This window comes from Clavelina lepadiformis, chromosome 1 (genome assembly GCF_947623445.1).
Source record: "Clavelina lepadiformis chromosome 1, kaClaLepa1.1, whole genome shotgun sequence".
NCBI classification, from domain to species: Eukaryota; Metazoa; Chordata; class Ascidiacea; order Aplousobranchia; family Clavelinidae; genus Clavelina; species Clavelina lepadiformis.
This window is the reverse complement of record NC_135240.1, coordinates 1,449,719-1,470,716: the sequence shown is the minus strand read 5'-3', so window position 1 is coordinate 1,470,716 and position 20,998 is coordinate 1,449,719. Positions and strand designations below refer to the sequence as shown.

At 39.4% G+C, this 20,998-nt stretch overlaps 3 protein-coding genes and 2 long non-coding RNA genes across 5 annotated transcripts; all 5 read right to left on the bottom strand.

Moving 5' to 3' along the window:
• Window positions 1–806: 806 nt before the first annotated feature.
• LOC143466009 (baculoviral IAP repeat-containing protein 7-like) lies at window positions 807–2,478 on the bottom strand. Its single transcript, XM_076964590.1, has 4 exons — window positions 2,265–2,478; window positions 1,999–2,090; window positions 1,713–1,858; window positions 807–1,119 (listed from the first exon to the last, which is right to left on the bottom strand). Exons 1-4 carry the CDS (start codon window positions 2,469–2,471, stop codon window positions 920–922), a joined length of 645 nt encoding a protein of 214 aa, XP_076820705.1. The 5' UTR covers window positions 2,472–2,478; the 3' UTR covers window positions 807–919.
• Window positions 2,479–2,664: 186 nt separating this feature from the next.
• Window positions 2,665–3,519, bottom strand: LOC143466091 (uncharacterized). Its single transcript, XR_013118698.1, has 3 exons — window positions 3,447–3,519; window positions 3,245–3,358; window positions 2,665–2,731 (listed from the first exon to the last, which is right to left on the bottom strand). It is a non-coding gene; the product is annotated as an uncharacterized LOC143466091 (long non-coding RNA).
• Window positions 3,520–14,004: 10,485 nt separating this feature from the next.
• LOC143450288 (uncharacterized) lies at window positions 14,005–15,779 on the bottom strand. The gene is made up of 5 exons (XM_076950802.1): window positions 15,274–15,779; window positions 14,795–14,963; window positions 14,411–14,500; window positions 14,100–14,252; window positions 14,005–14,037 (listed from the first exon to the last, which is right to left on the bottom strand). The coding sequence occupies exons 1-5, from the start codon at window positions 15,540–15,542 to the stop codon at window positions 14,005–14,007; spliced, it is 714 nt and encodes a 237-aa protein (XP_076806917.1). The 5' UTR covers window positions 15,543–15,779.
• Window positions 15,382–18,907, bottom strand: LOC143449476 (uncharacterized). Its single transcript, XM_076949731.1, has 5 exons — window positions 18,869–18,907; window positions 18,493–18,707; window positions 16,198–16,325; window positions 15,778–15,998; window positions 15,382–15,516 (listed from the first exon to the last, which is right to left on the bottom strand). Exons 1-4 carry the CDS (start codon window positions 18,905–18,907, stop codon window positions 15,778–15,780), a joined length of 603 nt encoding a protein of 200 aa, XP_076805846.1. The 3' UTR covers window positions 15,382–15,516.
• A 703-nt stretch (window positions 18,908–19,610) lies between these two features.
• LOC143466068 (uncharacterized) lies at window positions 19,611–20,609 on the bottom strand. Its single transcript, XR_013118693.1, has 3 exons — window positions 20,229–20,609; window positions 19,994–20,144; window positions 19,611–19,796 (listed from the first exon to the last, which is right to left on the bottom strand). It is a non-coding gene; the product is annotated as an uncharacterized LOC143466068 (long non-coding RNA).
• Between the last annotated feature and the right edge of the window lie 389 nt (window positions 20,610–20,998).

The window sequence follows — 20,998 nt, the reverse complement described above, 5'->3', positions numbered from 1 at the left end:
TGGACGACGGAAAATGACGGCAGGAGAAATGGTGGTACTGACAAGTTACGGAAATCAGTGTTTCCTTCCCAAACTGTAAAATATATGAATTTAAAACCCAAATCTTCTACTGTTTTTTTTTTGAAAACGAATTGTTCTTTTGATTACGATCCTGCCTCTCTAAACGATTAACCAAATACTACCTGACGTCACCAACAGCAGGATGGTATACTGATAGACAACCACGTGACGTGAGGGGTTGTGACCATGTGCAGGGTGCTCGCAACCATGTGACATCACGGATAGCAGGTTGCTCATGAACACCAGCAGGCTGCCATTGGTGACGTCACAATCAGCATGTGCTCAGTTCTTAGAACTCCTAGTGAGATTATACCTATCTCAAGGCATAACTGTTTTCATTAAACAAAGGACATCACGTAGGCTTTTGACCTATACAGGATATGTTTAGGCCAAGCGCCTTACCCTCACCTTATGTAATATAACACTATTTATTATAGAATCCATAGATGCTCAGAAGTCACTGCAAATTTGCGTATGTCCTACCGCATGTTTTCTATACAAATTCTACCAACATACCACGTGACAAAAGGGATTACTCATTCGAACACGATTAGTCTTATAGCAATTTATAACTCGATACTAACTATAAACTTAATATTTTAGACTGTAAACCATTCCCATTAAACTGAAGTACTGTATATCAAAAAGACATCAATGTAATGATTCACGAAATTATCACACGATTGTATGACGTCACACTCACAAAGTAACACACGATCTGTAGGTATTCTCACTGACATTTCTGTGTCATCTTAAGCTCTATAAATCATTGCTCGAAACGATATCAACGAGAAGAAGCAAACAAAATAATTGTGAGGAGGATTTATGCCACTTCAGGCAAGCATGCCCTACAGACATATTACGACCTGTAAGTACGCATAGATTTTTCAATTTCAGCTCTGCATATCGGACACTTTCTGAGATATTTTTCGCACCCGGTACAGCTACAGAGGTGCCTGCATGGTATAAACAGTACCTCAGCTGGTTGATCGAGGCAAATCTTGCATCTCTTCTCTTCCTGCAATTCGCGAAGACATGCTTCCATTGATGGGGTTACGTCTATAAAGAAAAATTTAAAAGTTCCGTGAAAGATTTATTTAAAGATCTACGAAAAATTTGACTTTCCGTCCATTATCTAAATTCTAAAGCCTTGTCATGTCAACTTTAACTTAACACACATCTATCACCTTCTGGCAGTATCTTGCTGCTATCATGAGATAGATGTGGATGAAGATGAAAAATGAATTACTTGTTTATAATCAGTAATAACAGGATTTTCAAGTAGATATCAGAACAATAGTAACAAGTTGTGTTTGATTTTTAAACGTTGCGCAGTTGTTTGATCTAGTTATGGTTGCGATCTGTGCGAATAAATTATTTCCAGTGGTGTTTGGCGATCATTGCAAAACAAAGTAATTCAGTGTTCCTAAATCAGTTATTCTCATCTTTCGACGGCAGGTCAACTATGAACCCTGTGCACTAAACATCGTTTGAATTGAATCAATACAATTAGATACCAGAGAAAATATAATATAAGCCATGTACACATATAATATATACGTTCTGCGTGAAAGAATTGTTTATATTGCTGTTGGCAATCATATCACGTGTTTAATGAAGTGTTTGAGCGGTAAGGATTTCGTTGAAGTTACCTGGTCTCTTGACATTAGTTGGCACAAGAGATATTGCCACAGTTGTGCCGCTATTTTCCTCACTATCACTATCAGATGATCCTGTGAGATCTATGATTATGTTTTCAACTGAACCATACATCTCGTTTCCACTTTGAAGTCGTCGTCTGGAGAATTGTGGAAAAAAGGAAAATAAAACAATACAACGAATACATGAATTGCAAATTCTAACACATTTATGCAGGTCAGGTCGTGCACACAATATAGCTATCTATTTATAATCAGCAATAAACACAATATTGTGCACCTTTTTCCGAGACCGTTAATCTCTCTGCGTTCAAATCCCATTCCCGATCCCATCGCTTCATTGGGCCGACTTCGTACGCGTTGCATTTCCACCTGGTTTATGAAATAAAGACAACAGTGCACCAACGAAACATTTCTTCGAAGGCTTTTTTTACAAATGCAAATCATACACAAATTGTTTGTAGAATAACAAATGATTTTTAACGGCAACAACATGAGCAACTACTGCACAGTCATTTTGTACTGTATGTATTTACCAAAACTTACGATTGGGACATTTTTACGGCGGCGGTCCATAGAACCGGCCATCTCCTTTGCCTTGGCTTGATCAGCGTGAACCTTGCCGCGTAGGTGTCTCACGAGGCCATTCCAAGAAGTCAGCCTCTTTTTGCAAAGTTTGCATGCAAAATCACCTTCCCCATTATTTTTTTTCTCGTGCACGAGTTTGCAATGGCGCGAGATACTCGAATTCATGACACCACAGTATCTAGGACAATTATTAACACCATCATCTCATTATTCTTAGACATGTTTCACTTTTCTTCTCTTTTACACATAAAAACAAAAAACGGAATTGAAAAGCTGAGATTATTTTAAATTCTCTTCCATTCATATACTTGAAAGCTAGGCCGAAATTATAGTACAACTTACGGACACTTTTTCTTCGGTCTAATCCGTTTCTTTTTCTCCGGTTTTACATTGTCTTCTTCTTCATCACCTTCCAATGTGTTATCCTGCAGAAATACGTCACAAACGTATGTTGCCTAAATGCAACAATTATGCAATGGATTTTTTATGCTTGTCAAGGGTAAAGCACACCGTGAAAAGCCAAAACGTCCCGTCGAAATAAACAAACTTTTGCAAATATATCGGCAAATACAAATCACTGGCCCTAATTCAGATTTCTTACCCACAGCAAGGTCGGAGAAAATATTAATATATGACTTACGGTGTTTTAAGAACAGTCACAAACACTGGATTTATAGGTGTAATTTAGTTACAGTTACGTTTGTACAATTATGGTAATCACAATCACGGGTTCGTATCCTGCAGAAACATTTGCTGCCGTTTTGTTTGATTGAAATTGAGGTATGTTATTTAACACGCTGAGATCTATACAACAAATTACTTCAGGTCAAGTTGCAAGTCTAAACCTATGGAATCAGTTTGGTGGGCCTGCTCGTAAGAATTAGTGGTAACAACCTGAATAATATCAAAATAAATACTTATCTCTGAAGCCGTCTTACTTCAGAAGATCCGAAAGTAAAGTTATTTGACTCCGCTGGTCCATTGCCCGTGCCCACGACGCTGTTATCGTCGTAGTATTCTTCCTTTTTATTTCCATCACCTTCTTGTTCTTGCTGCAGAGATAAGATTAAACCGTTACAATTCATTTTTGTCAGTAAAATTGACATTGTCTTTATTATTTTATCGATAAATGCAACCAACATGATGTTTCCTCAAACGTAGGCCAGACTGCTTTGGGTCCTCTTCTTTACGATTTTTTCCAGCGCAATTCTCTTCCCCTAGAAATGATTTTCAAATTATTTAACACATGTACCTGGTTACATAAGTGCGCACTTGGTTACACAAGCTAGTGTACTATACCTGATGTCACAAAGTCGACCATCTCAATGTCAGTCATTTGGTTCATATTCAGTGTCGTTGATTTGTTTACTGATATCACCTGTACAAATTAACTTATACATTTACTTTGGCTTCTTTTTAGGTAATTGGGAAACATTATACTGTACTTTAACTGTTTTTGAGCTCTATCTGATCAAGGACTTTGTCTAAATTGAAAATAGTTAAAAAACGATAAAACTTTCGGTCCAAGCAACGTGTGTTCATTCAGCTGCCTAGCAGGCTGATTTAAAATATCATCTTACTTGCCAATGGCCTCCCAAAAGAGACTGTCCCTTGTTAACTGTTTATGATCACGCCAATTGCATTCATTTTTATGTAGATAATGCTGCAGCAACTTCTTTTTTGTCGGCTAGTTTAGCTGATAAATCAAACACCAAACTCCGCTTATCCTCAAAAAGCGCAAACATGTACACAATGGGGTTGTTTATGCTCTGGTTAAGTCATTGCATAAAATTACATTTATTATGATTTTTATTTGATGATCTATAGTTGTGAGAAATGAAAATAATCAGAACGATGGTTTGATTTATTGCTTTTGACTGTGGGAGGTCTTAACCAGCTTTTGTTTCGTTTTAGCATTTGGACATTTCGACTCAATTTAAATCCTCATATTCATTTCAAAGGGCCGGACTGTCTGTGACCTTTCCGCTTGACTAAAGAGATCACAATATTGCAAAGTTCATTAGTTCATAATTATAATTAATTATAATAGGCCTACCATTAGTCTTTTTTTTCATAAAATTAAATGGTCCTCCGAGCACGCTCATCAATAACGAAATGTCGACTTTTTCCGCATTTCGAGTTAGTTGTTTATACTTTCGACAAAACGTATAGGTGAGACGTTGTATTTATTTCCAAAACATTACCGAATTTAAGAAACTTACTGAAATTCCGAATTAAAAAGGGTTTTTCAACCAATTGCCCATCCAGCCCTACATACCTTTTTGATCGCCGACCACGCGTTTATTCAACGCCGTTCGATCCAGCCCTAGGCGGTTTTACATGCCCGCATTCCTCGCATGTTGAGTGAAATTCGAAGTTGGGGTCTGTTAAGTTCAAACGTGCACCAGAAAGATTGCAACTGAACCGCACATGTAAAAAGGCTAATTATTAAAGCAAAGGTGCGAGTTTTGTAGGCCTAGCCTTCTATTAGTGTTACTTAGGGCCTCTTTTCTAAAAAAATGAATTGTACTCGAAAGATACTGAAAAATGTCCAAATGTCCTCTTTAGTTTGCGTTTTCTTGCTAATATTTTCAACACAATTATACTTTTATGACACTTTTCGGCATAAGGCCTAACTCAAGAGACATTTCGGTGACAGCATGAGGTCTATCACATAAACTTTTAAAACATCAGCATCAGCATAAGCATCCTTTAAACGTAAAACTCTATTTACATTGTACTAGCTGGCGAAATTGTATCGTTTTGATATGCACACAATGTTTTCAACGAAAAGTCTGCTTTGACACTCGAATGCAAACTTCTGTCGGAATCGCACCGCTACGGTTCTTTCTTGCAAACTTTATTTGTTATGCTGTCGCCAATGTCTATAAGGAAGTTGCTTCCAAAAATTTTTTTTTTGGTTTCTCAAGCGCTTCCGTAGTGTCCCTGTAAAACGACAATAAATTAGTTGTTTTTTGCGCCCAGTAGCGACAACTACGGTAGCCTGTAAAGGCCACAACAATTATAATTTGGGTTCCGCAAAATATTTATGATCACCACAAAAATATTTCACGTTAGCGCAAAATATTTATGATCACCACAAAATATATATTTTTTCTCAGCAAAATATTTTAGAAATTCACAATATATATTTTGTCTCCCTCTAAAATTATTTTGTGCGTTGAAAAAATATTGCGACTTCGAAATATTTTGCAAAGTCGTAATATTTTGCGAAGTCGAAATATATTTCGCTGTGAAACTTCCACTACCGCAACAAATATAAATTCATCGCACAATATTTCAGAATCGCATCGCAACATTTCAAAATGTGTGCTTACCGTATGGCAGGCGTAGTTGATGAGGTGTTCGGGAAAGGAATAAGGTTACCAGTCACAGCCACAAATAGTGAGAGATAGTAAGCTTTTGCAAGCCTTAGCAAGCTTAGGTGTAGGCTACACGTTGAACATTGTAAGGTCTTTTGCAAGTTCAGTATGCAAACAAATTGTCTAGGGCTTGGCTGTATAGGTTAGGCCTACCGAATGTAAGGTGTGGGGCTATAGGCTATGTTGTTTTTTTGTCGCGAAAACATTACAATAATTTTTTCTTGTTCACTATAGGACAGGCCAAAGCTGTTCATAACAGCAAAAATTTCAACTAACTTTTTAAGAAATTTGTTTTATAAAATGAAGTGTACCTTCTTAGTGTGAAAGCTGATCTTCATTGCAATGAATTGTGTTGAGTGCCATAATGAAATACCTGACATTTTTATGATATGTTCACACTGTGGTCACCTCGAAACTCAAGGTCACTAAAAAGTTGCGCCACCAACAGGCACGAAACCTGGAGAATATTGACCACCAGCTTTCTATCCGCTGATTTCGGGGTGATGGTACATAACGATGCGAGTTAATTTTATCTCGAAAAAAGCACTGCGCTGCTGCCAACAATCCATTTTCTGTACCCAAATCTGATACTACTTCAATCGGACAGCCTTGGAAGTGAGTGACAGCTTTAATATACATATTAGCGACAACATGTGGACATTTTTTTGATCGTGTAACATTAAGCCACAGCACTTCTCGACTAAATCCATCAATTGCACCATGTATAGAAAATCCGAATGGTTTCAGCTTGTCGTGTACCATCTGTGTGCCATGCATAGTTTGGGCCAGGGTTGTGATACTCTCTTCGCCTTAAACGGTGAGCTCTTCGAGCCTCACACCCATTCGGATCAATATTACGTAGTACATCAGCTACATACAACCTTGTTACTCTTAAACCTTCCATTTGTAATGTGTGCCAAACTGACCGATATCCACGAAAAGAAGACGGTCCATCTAAAAACGCCTCGATACGTCTTCGTCTTTCTTCGATACGTCTCCTCTTCGTCTTCGAGCCTCACACCCATTCGGATCAATATTACGTAATACATCAGATCAAGCCATCAGATCAGATCAGTATGTTAAAAAATATGTTAGTCTACAGCCAAATTTTCATTAAAATATTTATATCTTCACTTGAAAGGTACGCTACTCACCGTGACCACAGTGTGAACATATCATAAAAATGTCAGGTATTTCATTATGGCACTCAACACAATTCATTGCAATGAAGAGCAGCTTTCACACTAAGAAGGTACACTTCATTTTATAAAACAAATTTCTGAAAAAGTTAGTTGAAATTTTTGCTGTTATGAACAGCTTTGGCCTGTCCTATAGTGAACAAGAAAAAATTATTGTAATGTTTTCGCGACAAAAAAACAACATAGCCTATAGCCCCACACCTTACATTCGGTAGGCCTAACCTATACAGCCAAGCCCTAGACAATTTGTTTGCATACTGAACTTGCAAAAGACCTTACAATGTTTAACGTGTAGCCTACACCTAAGCTTGCTAAGGCTTGCAAAAGCTTACTATCTCTCACTATTTGTGGCTGTGACTGGTAACCTTATTCCTTTCCCGAACACCTCATCAACTACGCCTACCATACGGTAAGCACACATTTTGAAATGTTGCGATGCGATTCTGAAATATTATGCGATGAATTTATATTTGTTGCGGTAGTGGAAGTTTCACAGCGAAATATATTTCGACTTCGCAAAATATTTCGACTTTGCAAAATATTTCGAAGTCGCAATATTTTTTCAACGCACAAAATAATTTTAGAGGGAGACAAAATATATATTGTGAATTTCTAAAATATTTTGCTGAGAAAAAATATATATTTTGTGGTGATCATAAAAATTTTGCGCTAACGTGAAATATTTTTGTGGTGATCATAAATATTTTGCGGAACCCAAATTATAATTGTTGTGGCTTTTACAGGCTACCGTAGTTGTCGCTACTGGGCGCAAAAAAACAACTAATTTATTGTCGTTTTACAGGGACACTACGGAAGCGCTTGAAAAACCAAAAAAAAAATTTTTGGAAGCAACTTCCTTATAGACATTGGCGACAGCATAACAAATAAAGTTTGCAAGAAAGAACCGTAGCGGTGCGATTCCGACAGAAGTTTGCATTCGAGTGTCAAAGCAGACTTTTCGTTGAAAACATTGTGTGCATATCAAAACGATACAATTTCGCCAGCTAGTACAATGTAAATAGAGTTTTACGTTTAAAGGATGCTTATGCTGATGCTGATGTTTTAAAAGTTTATGTGATAGACCTCATGCTGTCACCGAAAAGTCTCTTGAGTTAGGCCTTATGCCGAAAAGTGTCATAAAAGTATAATTGTGTTGAAAATATTAGCAGGAAAACGCAAACTAAAGAGGACATTTGGACATTTTTCAGTATCTTTCGAGTACAATTCATTTTTTTAGAAAAGAGGCCCTAAGTAACACTAATAGAAGGCTAGGCCTACAAAACTCGCACCTTTGCTTTAATAATTAGCCTTTTTACATATTGTGATCTCTTTAGTCAAGCGGAAAGGCCACAGACAGTCCGGCCCTTTGAAATGAATTGGAGGATTTAAATTGAGTCGAAATGTCCAAATGCTAAGAAACAAAAGCTGGTTAAGACATCCCACAGTCAAAAGCAATAAATCAAACCATCGTTCTGATTAGTTTCATTTCTCACAACTAATGATCATCAAATAAAAGTCATAATAAATGTAATTTTATGCAATGACTTAACCGGAGTATAAACAACCCCATTGTGTACATGTTTGCGCTTTTTGAGGATAAGCGGAGTTTGGTGTTTGATATATCAGCTAAACTAGCCGACAAAAGAGAAGTTGCTGCAGCATTATCTACATAAAAATGAATGCAATTGGCGTGATCATAAACAGTTAACAAGGGACAGTCTCTTTTGGAAGTAGGTGCGATTGACCGGGCTAACCGGGTTATTGTAGCTTTGATCGCCAAATGTTTTTTGTTGTCCGCAAATGATTTTCCCACAGGGAGCATGATTGATGACAGTGGCGCCCATCCCTTCCAAAGCGAGTGTGGTAATATTATAAGTTATTAGAAGCTTTAGACGCGCAAAGGTAATTGCTGCGTTGATAGTCTGGTTTCTGAAAGGTGGGTGATGAATATGAGAAATTATCATTGCGTTTGTTAGGAATTGAAGAAATCTGTGGTCGGCGATTATCTCGACTAAAATCGATCGTTGTTGCCATTTTTAGTTAAATTAATTGCGTTGGTTTGGTGACTTATGAAATTATTATTTCTTTGTCCGGAACTTTTTGTTGCATTGTTAGCGTTAGATCGTGTGTAATGAGGTGGTTTAGAAATTCTAATTTGTTGTATTTGTGGCTGTAGTGGGTGAGAAATGTCATGCGTATTAGTGATAGCAACAAAAAGATTCCCTGGAGGAGTTTTTCGTTGTTTAAGGTAATAATAATTCGCGTGCTTTGTTTGCAAGATTTTGAATATTATCAAGTTCCACGCTGGCTAACGCAATTGCGACGTCTGGTGGTAACGCCTTAAGAAATTTAGCACGAATTAGTTTAACAACTGGCGGAGTAAGATTTTCTTGACCTACTGCACTCATTAATTTACGCATTACATGTTTGGGAGATTAATCATAAAGTGTCAGATCGGCCAATGAAAAATCTAACTGATCGTCACGTTTATCAAAGTTTTTCAAGATTTCATTGATTCTTATGTCGTAACAGTTATGAGAAGGAAAACGAAGTAGCCCCAGGTCTGTAGCAGGAATTGCCTCTACCGCTAACAAGTAACGATTAGTTTTTGAAGTGATTTGATAAAGGGAAAATTTATGTTTAAGGTGGGAAATCCACACTTCGGGATTGAGTTTCCAAAAGGTAAGAAGTTTAACGTGTAAAAACAAATATTTTCGCAAAGTCATTGTCATGTGGGTGATCACTTGTCGTTCGGTAACTGATAATTAGCACTCTGACCAGAGTTTCCAGCATTGCCATTATCGGGAGAATCTGCTGATTGCTCTCTGTTTTCGTTTGACATAGGTGTATTAATAATTGATTCGTCGGAACGCTTGGTTGATCGTGTGCTAACGTGGTACCGTTGTAGTGGCTTGGGAGCCACATCCAATACCACTATATGAATTGTGGAAACATGCGCCATTTAGTTACTGAAACATTGTTCATAATAAAACTGCAACTAGCATTTCTGCAAGCTGCAATCTAGCTGCAGTTGCAACTTGATGAAACCACAATTATTGTCGTTTAATATTTTAACTGATATTTTCCTAGTTTTAACTGAATGTAATTTCCATTGCCGACGCTTTACCTTTATCGTTCACACATTCTGAAATGTTCGTGTATATTGTGTTGAATATTTCCGTTCACATCGCTTCGCTTTATAAACTCGTGCTGATACGCGAGTAGCGCGCAGACAGAGAGATATCGAACCGTACGAACATATTACGTCAGTCGTGTTAAAATGTAATTCGTTAGACTTGTTTTAATTGGTGAGTATAATATAAGCAGTACCTCCGCATTTTGATGACCACCGACGTTGACCCGACGTGTTTCAATGAAGCTGACACTGTTAACTTTATTCTTGTAAATAAGCTGATTAACAACAACTACAGCAATGGCTCCAGATCAAAGTAGTTCAGTTTCTGACGGAGATGACGAAGACGACGATGATGACGACGCTACAACCTCTTCTGCCACATTCAAGACTTCTTGGACTGGTTGGAAAATCCTTCCACCGAAACGTTTCTCTGATTACAAACACAACATGTTCATTTGTTTGCTGCTTACATGTTTCGCTTACATTTCCGAAGCTCTCACTACGTTCAGCGAAGACAACAAGTTCCTACATTGTCAACTCACGAAGCTGATTGACACGCTCTACAAAGCAGTTGGGAAGATTTTCCCTACTGAGATACTGTCTTCTACTCTTGGACAACAAGCCTTGGGTTCCAACCTTGGAGATTTTATGTCCAGAGCAACATGTCGCTCTATCAACGGTACCGTCTTACCGTCACTTGCGTACCGCAACGCGTTCAGTCAACGCCCTCTCATCCTCTATCGCGATCAAAACGGCCACAGTCAGTACGGCCAACTCATCTCCGACAACATTGTCTTACCGGGAGTTCATCTGCTGGAATCGTATCGACCAGCTAGAAGTTTTGTCTTCCGAGTTCATGGGGACACTGTCCTTTATCACAACTACACCTTATCGCACGAACATGTCCAGGTGCACCAACTCAACTTACCTTTGTCGACTATACACCTCAGCTACAACGCTCCTGACTACGAGAAGATTCTCAACGAGCTACCTGACTCCGACTCGTTCACTGACTTTCAATCGCTGCTCAGCTCTATGTCTGAAGCCAACCTGCTTAAGGAGAAAATGCGACATGTCATAACAAGTCTTACTACTACTGATGAAACTATGATCAACGGATCCTACGTCGCAGACACGTTCGCGCACGACGTGAAACAAACGTTGCTGCTTGCATTGTCACAGATTACGAATCCATTTCTCTCAGCCCTCATCTTCGTCCTCCAGCTACTTGCCATGATGTGGGCCATCTGCCATACCATCGGGTTTATCCGATCATCTCCGCAGCATTTGCGTTATGCCAGATCCCTTGTATCCCGTATTCGCGCTGGACGCAGCCATCGAGATGCACTTCCACAACAAACTCATCCGTCGCCCTTGCTTCGACATTCTCGTGACCAACCGTCGTCTTCTCGACCTTCCGATGACGCGCCGCCCGCTGCGTCGTCCCGTGATGAATTCGCGGACACAAACACACTTTAAGTTTTATTACCTGTATAAACGTTTTTTTCGGGGCCCCGAATGTCGTATGCATGTAACCTTTTGCCATTTCCCTTTTGTCGTTGTCGACCGACAATTTTTAGTGTTTATCTTGCGTATCGCATGCCTCCTAATTACTAACCTTTTCCTTAATACGTCGCCATGTCTTGCAATTGTAGCTTTACCAATTTTTGTCGCATATAGCATGCTCTCCTTCCTACGCATGACCTGAGTTGTTCAAAGAATTACCCTTAACCTTCTGGTTTCTATACAGATTTGCCATTCTTTGCCGTTGCTGACAAACAATTCCAACATGTTGGAACCCCCGGAACCAAGATCTGACGTACAAATGGACAGTGAAACGTCGGATGCGCTGGTTTCTCCTTGGCCGGCGCGTGCGTTTATCAACCTCGCAATGCCAGACCCACCGATTCCTGATTCACCAGACTCACCGGATGAACAGCCAGCTCCCGCTCCACAACCGTCGATCATCAGACCGGGAGAACAAGGCTCGGATTACCCCCTGCTCAGGCGGCGGGAGATGGCGTTTTTGAAACAAACAGTACTTCATCCGATTTACAAATATTATGAGATATTGGCACTAGACATTTCACAATTAACCGACATTTCAACAAAGGTCCTAGCATTTTCATCACCACCAACCACTTCTCCGACCGACCTGGAGATATGGTTCCAGCGACTTGAAGCAATGTTCGACCTCGTTCCACAGATTAGTTGTGAGACCAAAATCTTCACAATGATAGGAGCCACAGCGGCTGTCCTGGCAACCGACTTGCTGCGGTTTTTCCTCCGCCTGAGAAACTCAATGCCACTTGAAACCCAGGCTTACGAACGGTTCAAAGTTTATCTGAAACACCGATTGATGTGTGAGACACCCACCAACTGGTAGCAGAGGGTGGTTGCAAAACTGTAATTACTCTGTTATCTGTAATCTTAATCATTGTGTTGTTTTTATGCTACCCACGTAATCAGGATGTTACTTTTTAATTGCCAATTTTTTTTTTCCTTCCGTAGCGGGGGAGGAATGTAGTGGCTTGGGAGCCACATCCAATACCACTATATGAATTGTGGAAACATGCGCCATTTAGTTACTGAAACATTGTTCATAATAAAACTGCAACTAGCATTTCTGCAAGCTGCAATCTAGCTGCAGTTGCAACTTGATGAAACCACAATTATTGTCGTTTAATATTTGGAAACTGCCCTAAATAACTTTATGTGAAAACGCTGTTTAGTGCGTTACCAGGTGATTTCATAACATCCTAGTTTTAACTGAATATAATTCCCATTGCCAACGCTTTACCTTTATCGGTCACACATTCTGAAATGTTCGTGTATATTGTGTTGAATATTTCCGTTCACATCGCTTCGCTTTATAAACTCGTGCTGATTCGCGAGTAGCGCGCAGACAGAGAGATATCGAATCGTACGAACATATTACGTCAGTCGTGTTAAAAAGTGCAAACGTCAAGGTCACTTTTAATGACTAAGCACAAATGTCGCGATGTGTAGGCGTAGCATACAGTTACGAGTTACGACAACAATTAAATTGCTAATAAGCGATAACAAGAAATAAAACAAAGATACCTTCTCACGAAGTTAAGTTGTGATTATATATGATAATGATAATGTATAGTTATACAACTATAATTATATGTTATAATTACATGCTTTATTACGTGACTCAACTATTCAACTGCAGTTAATACTTTTTCAGCTCCAAATTTTGAAAATGGGCAAAAACTTAGCTTTTACGCACAAAATGCCGACAGCACTTATATTGAAAATAAGCCGGACTCATGTACCACGAAAATGATTTGGAACCCATTTTTTGAGCATGCAAGACACATATTAGTACGCTATGCTAATCTTGCTCAGAAGTTTAACATAAAGGTTGGAACCATTATTCTGTTTATAACTTAACTATCAGAAAAATAAAGTGTTGCAGCACATTAGATTTTAAAGCACAAATATAAATAATATTATTCAAAATCCACCGTATAGTATTCATCAAGTAGCATAAGTGGTGCGGTGCGTGGTGATGGTGCGTTATATGAATATGATTATTGTTCATAATTATAATTATAGATATTCAAACATTTTTGGAAAATGTCAAGATTCGTTTGAGTTTACGTATATGAAATGTCAGAATCTAAATTTTTAGCAACAATCTATTCTATATAATAGACATTTTAAACGCAAGTTATCGTTCTCACAGCTCTGCCAAGATTTGTCAGTACTGTATATGAAAATAACTCTGCTGCGTCATCTAGCGTTTAGCGAATTTCGGCTGCATTAAAATTTCATAGTTGGTTACCAGTAATATTTCAAAGACCGTATACAGTGGGACCTCGTTAATCCGTACCCCGAACAACCGGAATCCCCGCTATCCGACACAAAACTGCCATATCCATAGAATTAGTAGCAGCAGCAGATGGATGGATAGCAGCAGCATTAATGTTAATGCATTAGATTTAGAAGGTTCAAAATGGTCCTTTTATGGTCAGGCATGCCCACTAAAATGTATTTTATTATTAAACAAAAAATCACTCAATGGAAATCTAAAAATCATTTCTACCTTGATCTGAACATCAGTGTTGGTTGGTCGATTTATTGCAAGAACGTGGAGAAGGTTCCGCTTCAGGTCATTCTTTTCACACAGCTTGCTAGAATCTCTCTGTTTGCGAAGTAGAGATAAAACGACCTGGTATTTTCGAGCTCGCATCGCCGACTGCAAAGAAAATGTAAACAATGGCGCAAAGTCGTGGACAGATGTGGTTGGTATTCAATGCAAAATAAAAACAGAAGTTTAAAAGTAACATTTAATGAGACATTAAAGACTAAAAAATAAAACTATTATTTAAACATTAATGGTAAATTGGTGCTCACTTCTACTGCTGACGCATACTTCACTCCACAAGCTTCAAGCCTATCCAGCATAACATAAGTAACACCTTGCCAGCCTTTCTCCACAACAACCTGTAACAAACACAAGGTTGGAATGTGCATGGCTGAGAGCTCCCCTGTAGCTTAACATGTATTAAGTATAACTTTGGGAGAATTGAATGGGGCAAATTTTGGCAAAAAAGACAGTAAGCGCAAAAATCTTCATACTGTATTGAACATTAACACTATATTCTGCGCGTTGTACGTCTAGTAATCTTATACTCTGGGAAAGGACCTTATACATGTTAGTGTCCAATACAACATGAACACTTCTACAGTTGTTATTTTTCCAAAAATTTGGTGCAATGTTTTATTAAGTAGTTTCACCTTGAAAGCCGGTTCACAAGTGGGCTTGGGTGGCGGGGCAATAGCAGACTTCAGTCTCCATTTCCTGTGGGAAGTTTCTTCCTGGGTATCAGCTCCACTTAGTGGACGTGGGATTGTGATTACGTTTGTGTTGACGTTAGTACCTTTCCGGATCAACATCATCACACAACTGGAAAAATATGTCAAAGAATTCTTTTAGTGCTCATCAGCTTTTACAGACAAACAACAACCATTTCCTCGATTTAAAAGCAAATCTAAACATGAGTTCATAGAGTTCACAATACTTTGATCAGATACGCATGAAGTACATTTCGCTTAAAACAAGACACCCAGTTAAGCGGTGAATGCAAAACAGCAAAGTGAATGATGCGACAACTGACAACCAAATAATTTTCCACAACATGGCACAATTACTTTAAAATATCACGTTTTCAATAGACTTCATAGAAAAAGACCAGTGCTTAAGAACTTAACCTCACCTGTTATGGCCGGCTTTGACAGCGAGGCTCATTGGAGAGTTGCAATCCGAATCTTGTCTGTTGATGTTTGCCCCTCTCTCGACGAGATGCATGCAGCATATCATCGCACCTTGACGAGCAGCTTCGTGAAGAGGAGTTCGACCTGAAGCGTCAGCGGTGTCCACCTCCTCACCGGACATTCCTGAAGTGAGCAGTGTCGTGAGTTCAATGGGATCACACCCTTTCTCCGAAGTAACCAATTCTCTGAGAAATAATAAGCTCAATGGCATAGATGCTCATTGCTGTAAATACATGCGTTGTTATCAACCGTAATACAATAGTTTCTCTTGTTGCTTCATTTAATGTTACACAATGGAGATGTATTTGAATGCATAACTCTCATGTTTAGCAATAGCATTAATGCATTATACATATGATTTCATCATATCATTATCAACCGGACCTGTACAAATTTATTGCTCATGAAAATAAAATGAGATAATGCAAGTGTCTAAGAAGCTAAACTTAATTGCCAATCTTCACGTAAGCGTAATGAAGAGGAACCCGTCCAAATTTATCAGCAACTGTGAGACTGGCGCCTTTCTCTATCAGCAGATCAGGAATGTCAAAGAGGGCAGATGATGGGCCACTTGCATTGACAGCAAGATGAAGAGGTGTCCTGCACTGGGCATCACATTCTTTCAATGACGCTTGCTTCTCAAGCAAGGCATTCACCAGGTCAATTTCTATAAAAGAAAACTTTGTCGAAGCCTTTGTACAATAATGCTTTTATCGTATGTAAAAGTGGCTATTGACTGGAACAGAAAGATGGAACAGAATAATTATGGTCCTGAATTTGGGTTTTATATTCCACAATCTCAGGCAGTTACAGGATTAGGGATTTATGCTCATTGCCCATGCTTAGGTTTACATCAGTTTAACCACCTTCTCCCTTTTCAACCGCAAACATGAGCGCAGTTCTTCCATTCCTGGGATCGGGTGGCACGAGTTTGATGTCTGATATTGTTTGAAGAAGAGCTCGGATAGCCGGAAGCAGGCTGCGATCGCCAGGACTGAAATGTTAGAAAAACACATACATCCATGTACTGCGTAATTAATGGCATCCAGGCCGGATAGCCACTGTCAAAACAGCGACTGTCATAATGGCGACTTCATAATAGCGACGTAATCAAGTGAGCGACATTCCAAACAGCGATGGTATAAATGCCGACCGCATTAAAACAGGACTGTTATGATAGCGACTTAACTAGGCTTACCATATTTTTTTCATTGAAAAGCGGGACGCTTCAGAACAACAAGCCCTATCAGATAAATGTGGTTTACATTTTACTAGAAGTATGAGACTATTTTGGATTCCTATCGTCAGGGACAGCTAAAGTAGTAAGACACCAAGAAAAACTAAAATAATGGATTTTGCTAGGAAACAAAACAATGTTCAAGCATTTGTAAATTTACATAATCGTCCAATCATACTTTTCTGTAGACAATACTTTCTTCCAGAAGTCTATATTCAACTTTATTTTCTCATAAAAACCACAGCAGGAAAAGTCAGTTTTAATTTTGCAGGTGATAAGGGCTTTCACATTCAAATGGTTTTTGCAGAAGAAAATGCAAACAAGTACCGGAACCGTACGAAATAAGTTCTTTCAATAACCCAACTGCAAAAGGATCATCTCCTCCTCCTAGCCTACTATTACTGAACAGTGAACAAGCGAATGCGCTAACAATCAACTCACCACTGGACCAATTACCCGCTACAATGATGTAACAATTACTTTCACATTTAACACAACGAAACGAGAACACGCATCACTCTTCAGGAAGTTAGCTAAACAGACCAATCACATCATGCTAATATTCGTGTAGTGTGGGGCAATGCTGGCTCAGTAAATGCCAAAGCGGGACTTTTAGTTGACTGATCGAGACGCCGGGACAAAGCCTTTAAAAGCGGGACTGTCCCGGCTAAAACGGGACGTATGGTAAGCCTAGACTTAACTCGTGTTCACTGAGTCGAATGAGGCATTTATAAATGGAAGGCAACACTATGACGTGTCACATTAATTTTAAGGTCGTTTGAAAAATTTGCCCCAATGGATTTTATAATTTCAAGAAAAGGAAGTGACATGATAAGTTATGAAGGCTTTTTGTACAGGAAAGACAAAACAAAGTTAAATACAATCAATTGGAGATGTGCTAAAACAGGTTGTAAAGGTCGCCTAACGACAAGCCTTCAGTATCGTGAGCAACAACAGCCCCCAGTGAGCAGTGGCGTCCACACGCATCCACCAAACCCTACGGAAGTGGCAGCCAGGAGAGTTGAAAACAGTGTAAAAACAGCTGCAGTAAGAGCACGGGTACCACCACGAAGAATCGTGCAGGATGCATTGACCGAAGTTAATGAAGAAGTTGCAGCAGCTGTTGGCTCTTCCACAAATCTGCGTCAAACCATCAGACGGAAAAGGAAAGCAGAAGTAATGCCTCTCGTAAATTACTTCGAAGACCACTACGTGGGCCGAAGAAACAGACGGGGAGACAGACGACAGCCATTGTTTCCCGTACATATGCGGAGTGTGAAAGCCAGACAAGATGCGGGACTGCCACGAACCAACAACCAGCTAGAGAGTTGGCACAATGTGTTTCAGGGATCAACGGAAACTCATCATCCTTCCATCTTTCGATTCATCGAAGCTTTAAGACGGGAGGAAGCCCTTCAAGGGGCAAACCGAACCCAGCTACTACAAGGCAGAGACCTGACTCAGCGAATGAAAAGATAGGTGACAATGAACACACGAATCACTGTTGTACAGCAAAATCGAGGCCAGTATGATCTGCGGCAGTTCCTTCGAGCCCTTGCTCACAATTTAGAAATAAACGTGGCTTGATTTTTATTGCAAGACTTTTGGTTGTTTTAAAGTCCCTTTTGGTTTCAATCTTTCACTACGCAGTGTTTGCCTGTTTGTGCGTGCATACGTGTGTAGAGAGGTGTGGGGGATGGAAGGTATATGTGGAGGGGGTGAAAGAGTGCGTGTGCGCCTAAGCCTTGGATTTAATAAAAGAAGTGAGGTCGCTTTCGTGTGGTCGCTCTATTGACAGTCGCTATTTGGAACCCGAGCCGTAATTAATATATAATACATTAAGAAGTATTTGTGAAGTATTTCGTACAATACTACTGTTTGTAAGTCGGTAAAAACAGGTCATTACACAACCAGCACAACATACCCATGTCTGGCAACAGCAAGAGTTAAAGGAGCGATAGGATATTTGTGCTTAGGGTTGTTTGAGCAAAAGTTTGGCTGAGCGCCAGCATCCAACAGCATCTGTTCAGCGCGACCTTTTCGATTCAACAGCGTCGTGATTAACGGTGAAGCACCTTGGCTATCCAATAGATCCAACTTTGGCTTGTGGCGAAGAAGACATGCCAGGACTTTGCATTCCTTTGAGAAATTTACTTTTGTTAACAGCAAATACCTTTCAAAGCAAATAATTTTCATCTATTAAAGTTGGTGCTAAAAACTTTACTTCTCAGGCAGAAAATGCACAGTTCCATTTTCCAAATAACCCTTTAACATTACAAAAATAGATTGTAGGCACTTACCTTGTCAATGGCTGATTTACTGGTTGAAGACGCTTGCATTAGAACATACCAACTTAAAGTCCAACGTGCGCGAAAGATTGGTCACCTTCCTCCAAGAGAGCTCAAACGTTTATCAAATAGAGCAAATTTACACTAACCGCTAGGTAGAGATTAGAGCACAGACATCCTTAATTGGTTAAAAGACATCAATTAAGGTTAAAATTCTGGACCAGCCACAAGTAATTTAGTCCCATTGAAAATCTATGCGTTGTGTACGACACGGCGAAACGCAGGAAGCCTGGAACAAGATTATAATTCAACAATACGCTAGCAGGATCTGGCAAAAAGGCGATTTTATGTGTTGCCAGATTATCTTAGGAGCGCTTGCAGGAAAGTTGTAGGAAGACGACGTCTAGCAGTAATATAGACAAGACACACCTACTGATAACATAAAAACTGCGATCGTATTTATTTCCGTTTTGTAAATCAACATGGAGCGCGACCTAGGGGAGAAGCTTGCCAAAGATTTGCAAGGGATGGCTTGGTCGTTAACGTTCTCACAACTGACAACGATTTAAAGGTATTTAACGGCTTTTCCAAGCAAATGCAATCAACTCAAGAACAACCAGTAACACGTGAGACAAGCTGTGTCCATACCTTTCAATTCCTTGGTCGGCGTTTTCGAAAGCTTTGCATAGGTAAGTTCTTTACAAAAGAAGACACTAGCAGCGCGATGAAAGCACGTTCGCGCAAAACGTTTGCCATCCATTTCCAGTCGAGGTTGTTTGCTCAGTACGAAGCCTGCATCGAAAATCACTTGAAAAGGATCTTCAAACTGTGACAAGTCTGCTAAACAACGCAACAGAAGCTGTTTTAGCCGGCCTGCAAGATGATCACAGCGAATGAATGTCGACGGTTTTCTTTCGTTCGCCGTGGTAAATCGCGACCACTGTTATGGAACAACAACAAAATACGTCTTGTACTAAATGACAAATCATAATTGCTTTGCAAACAGACCGTTGCCAAATACTTCAATCAATGAATTTTGGGTGTAATATGTTGAGGTAAAAACACCAAACAATGCAAGTGTAAACGATACATTTTCGAAAACGCTACCGACAGGCAGCCATTTTGAAAACACAATACCTGGTCGATTGCAGCTTGCAGCTTTATGTCGAAACAATGGTTTTGGTAGCGCCATCAGCAGTACCAATGACTTGCGATGCATAGGGCTTTCGTTTACAGTCAGGCTTCCCAGCAACAAAATGGATGCAGTCGCTCGTCGAAGACGGTAATTCTGAAAAGGGCCATTTAAATAGCATGATTTAGGCGGAACAGTAGTAGAAACTTACAAAAATAACCATAGCAACTATTGTAGTACCTAATGCTCTCAAAGCCTGTAAAGGCAATTTTTAAAACATCATGGCCAAAACAGTATTGATGATGGTTGCATCACTAACTTGAAATGTTCACGTCGGCTGGCTCTAAAATGAAGCGATATGGATCGACGCAAAGCCGGAAATGACTTACTTGCAAATCACATGCAAGCGGTAAAATTGATTTATGTACTACTAGCATATATGTCAGTCAATGATCGCCCAGCCCCTGGCCGTCAAAGTTGATGCTACCATTCCGTTATCGGTCATTGTGCTAATCCAGAGAGACAAGACTCGTTAGAAGCCAGCCGAACAATGTCCTTTGTTAAATTTTCTATCAGCTTTTTCATCGTTTGTCTGCGTACATTTTAATGAAATATTAGTGCTTTATGCTTTTATTAACTTAAAACGCATCCATTCTTTCATAAAAATACGTACACTTCATTATAGCACGAAAACAATAACTGTTCTACCAGTTTTGCAAATAAAAAGAATAAACAAAGAAAAACGCCGTTGAATACAAAAAAGCCAGCCAAAAGTATTTCTGGAAAGAGTGCAATCAAATTTTAGTTAATAGCCTAGCCCAAAGACAAGCTAGCAAGTTAAGTAAGCCTAAAAACTGAGTTTTACATTCATAATAAAATTTTGGCTTAAGGGGTCAATACCCATTTGAAAGAGATAGGCTTTTCAATGCAAAGTACATTAAATCAAGACGCTACTGTCGCAAATCCACATCATAAACCTACCCTGAATTTTGGCTTGCAACGAGATCTAG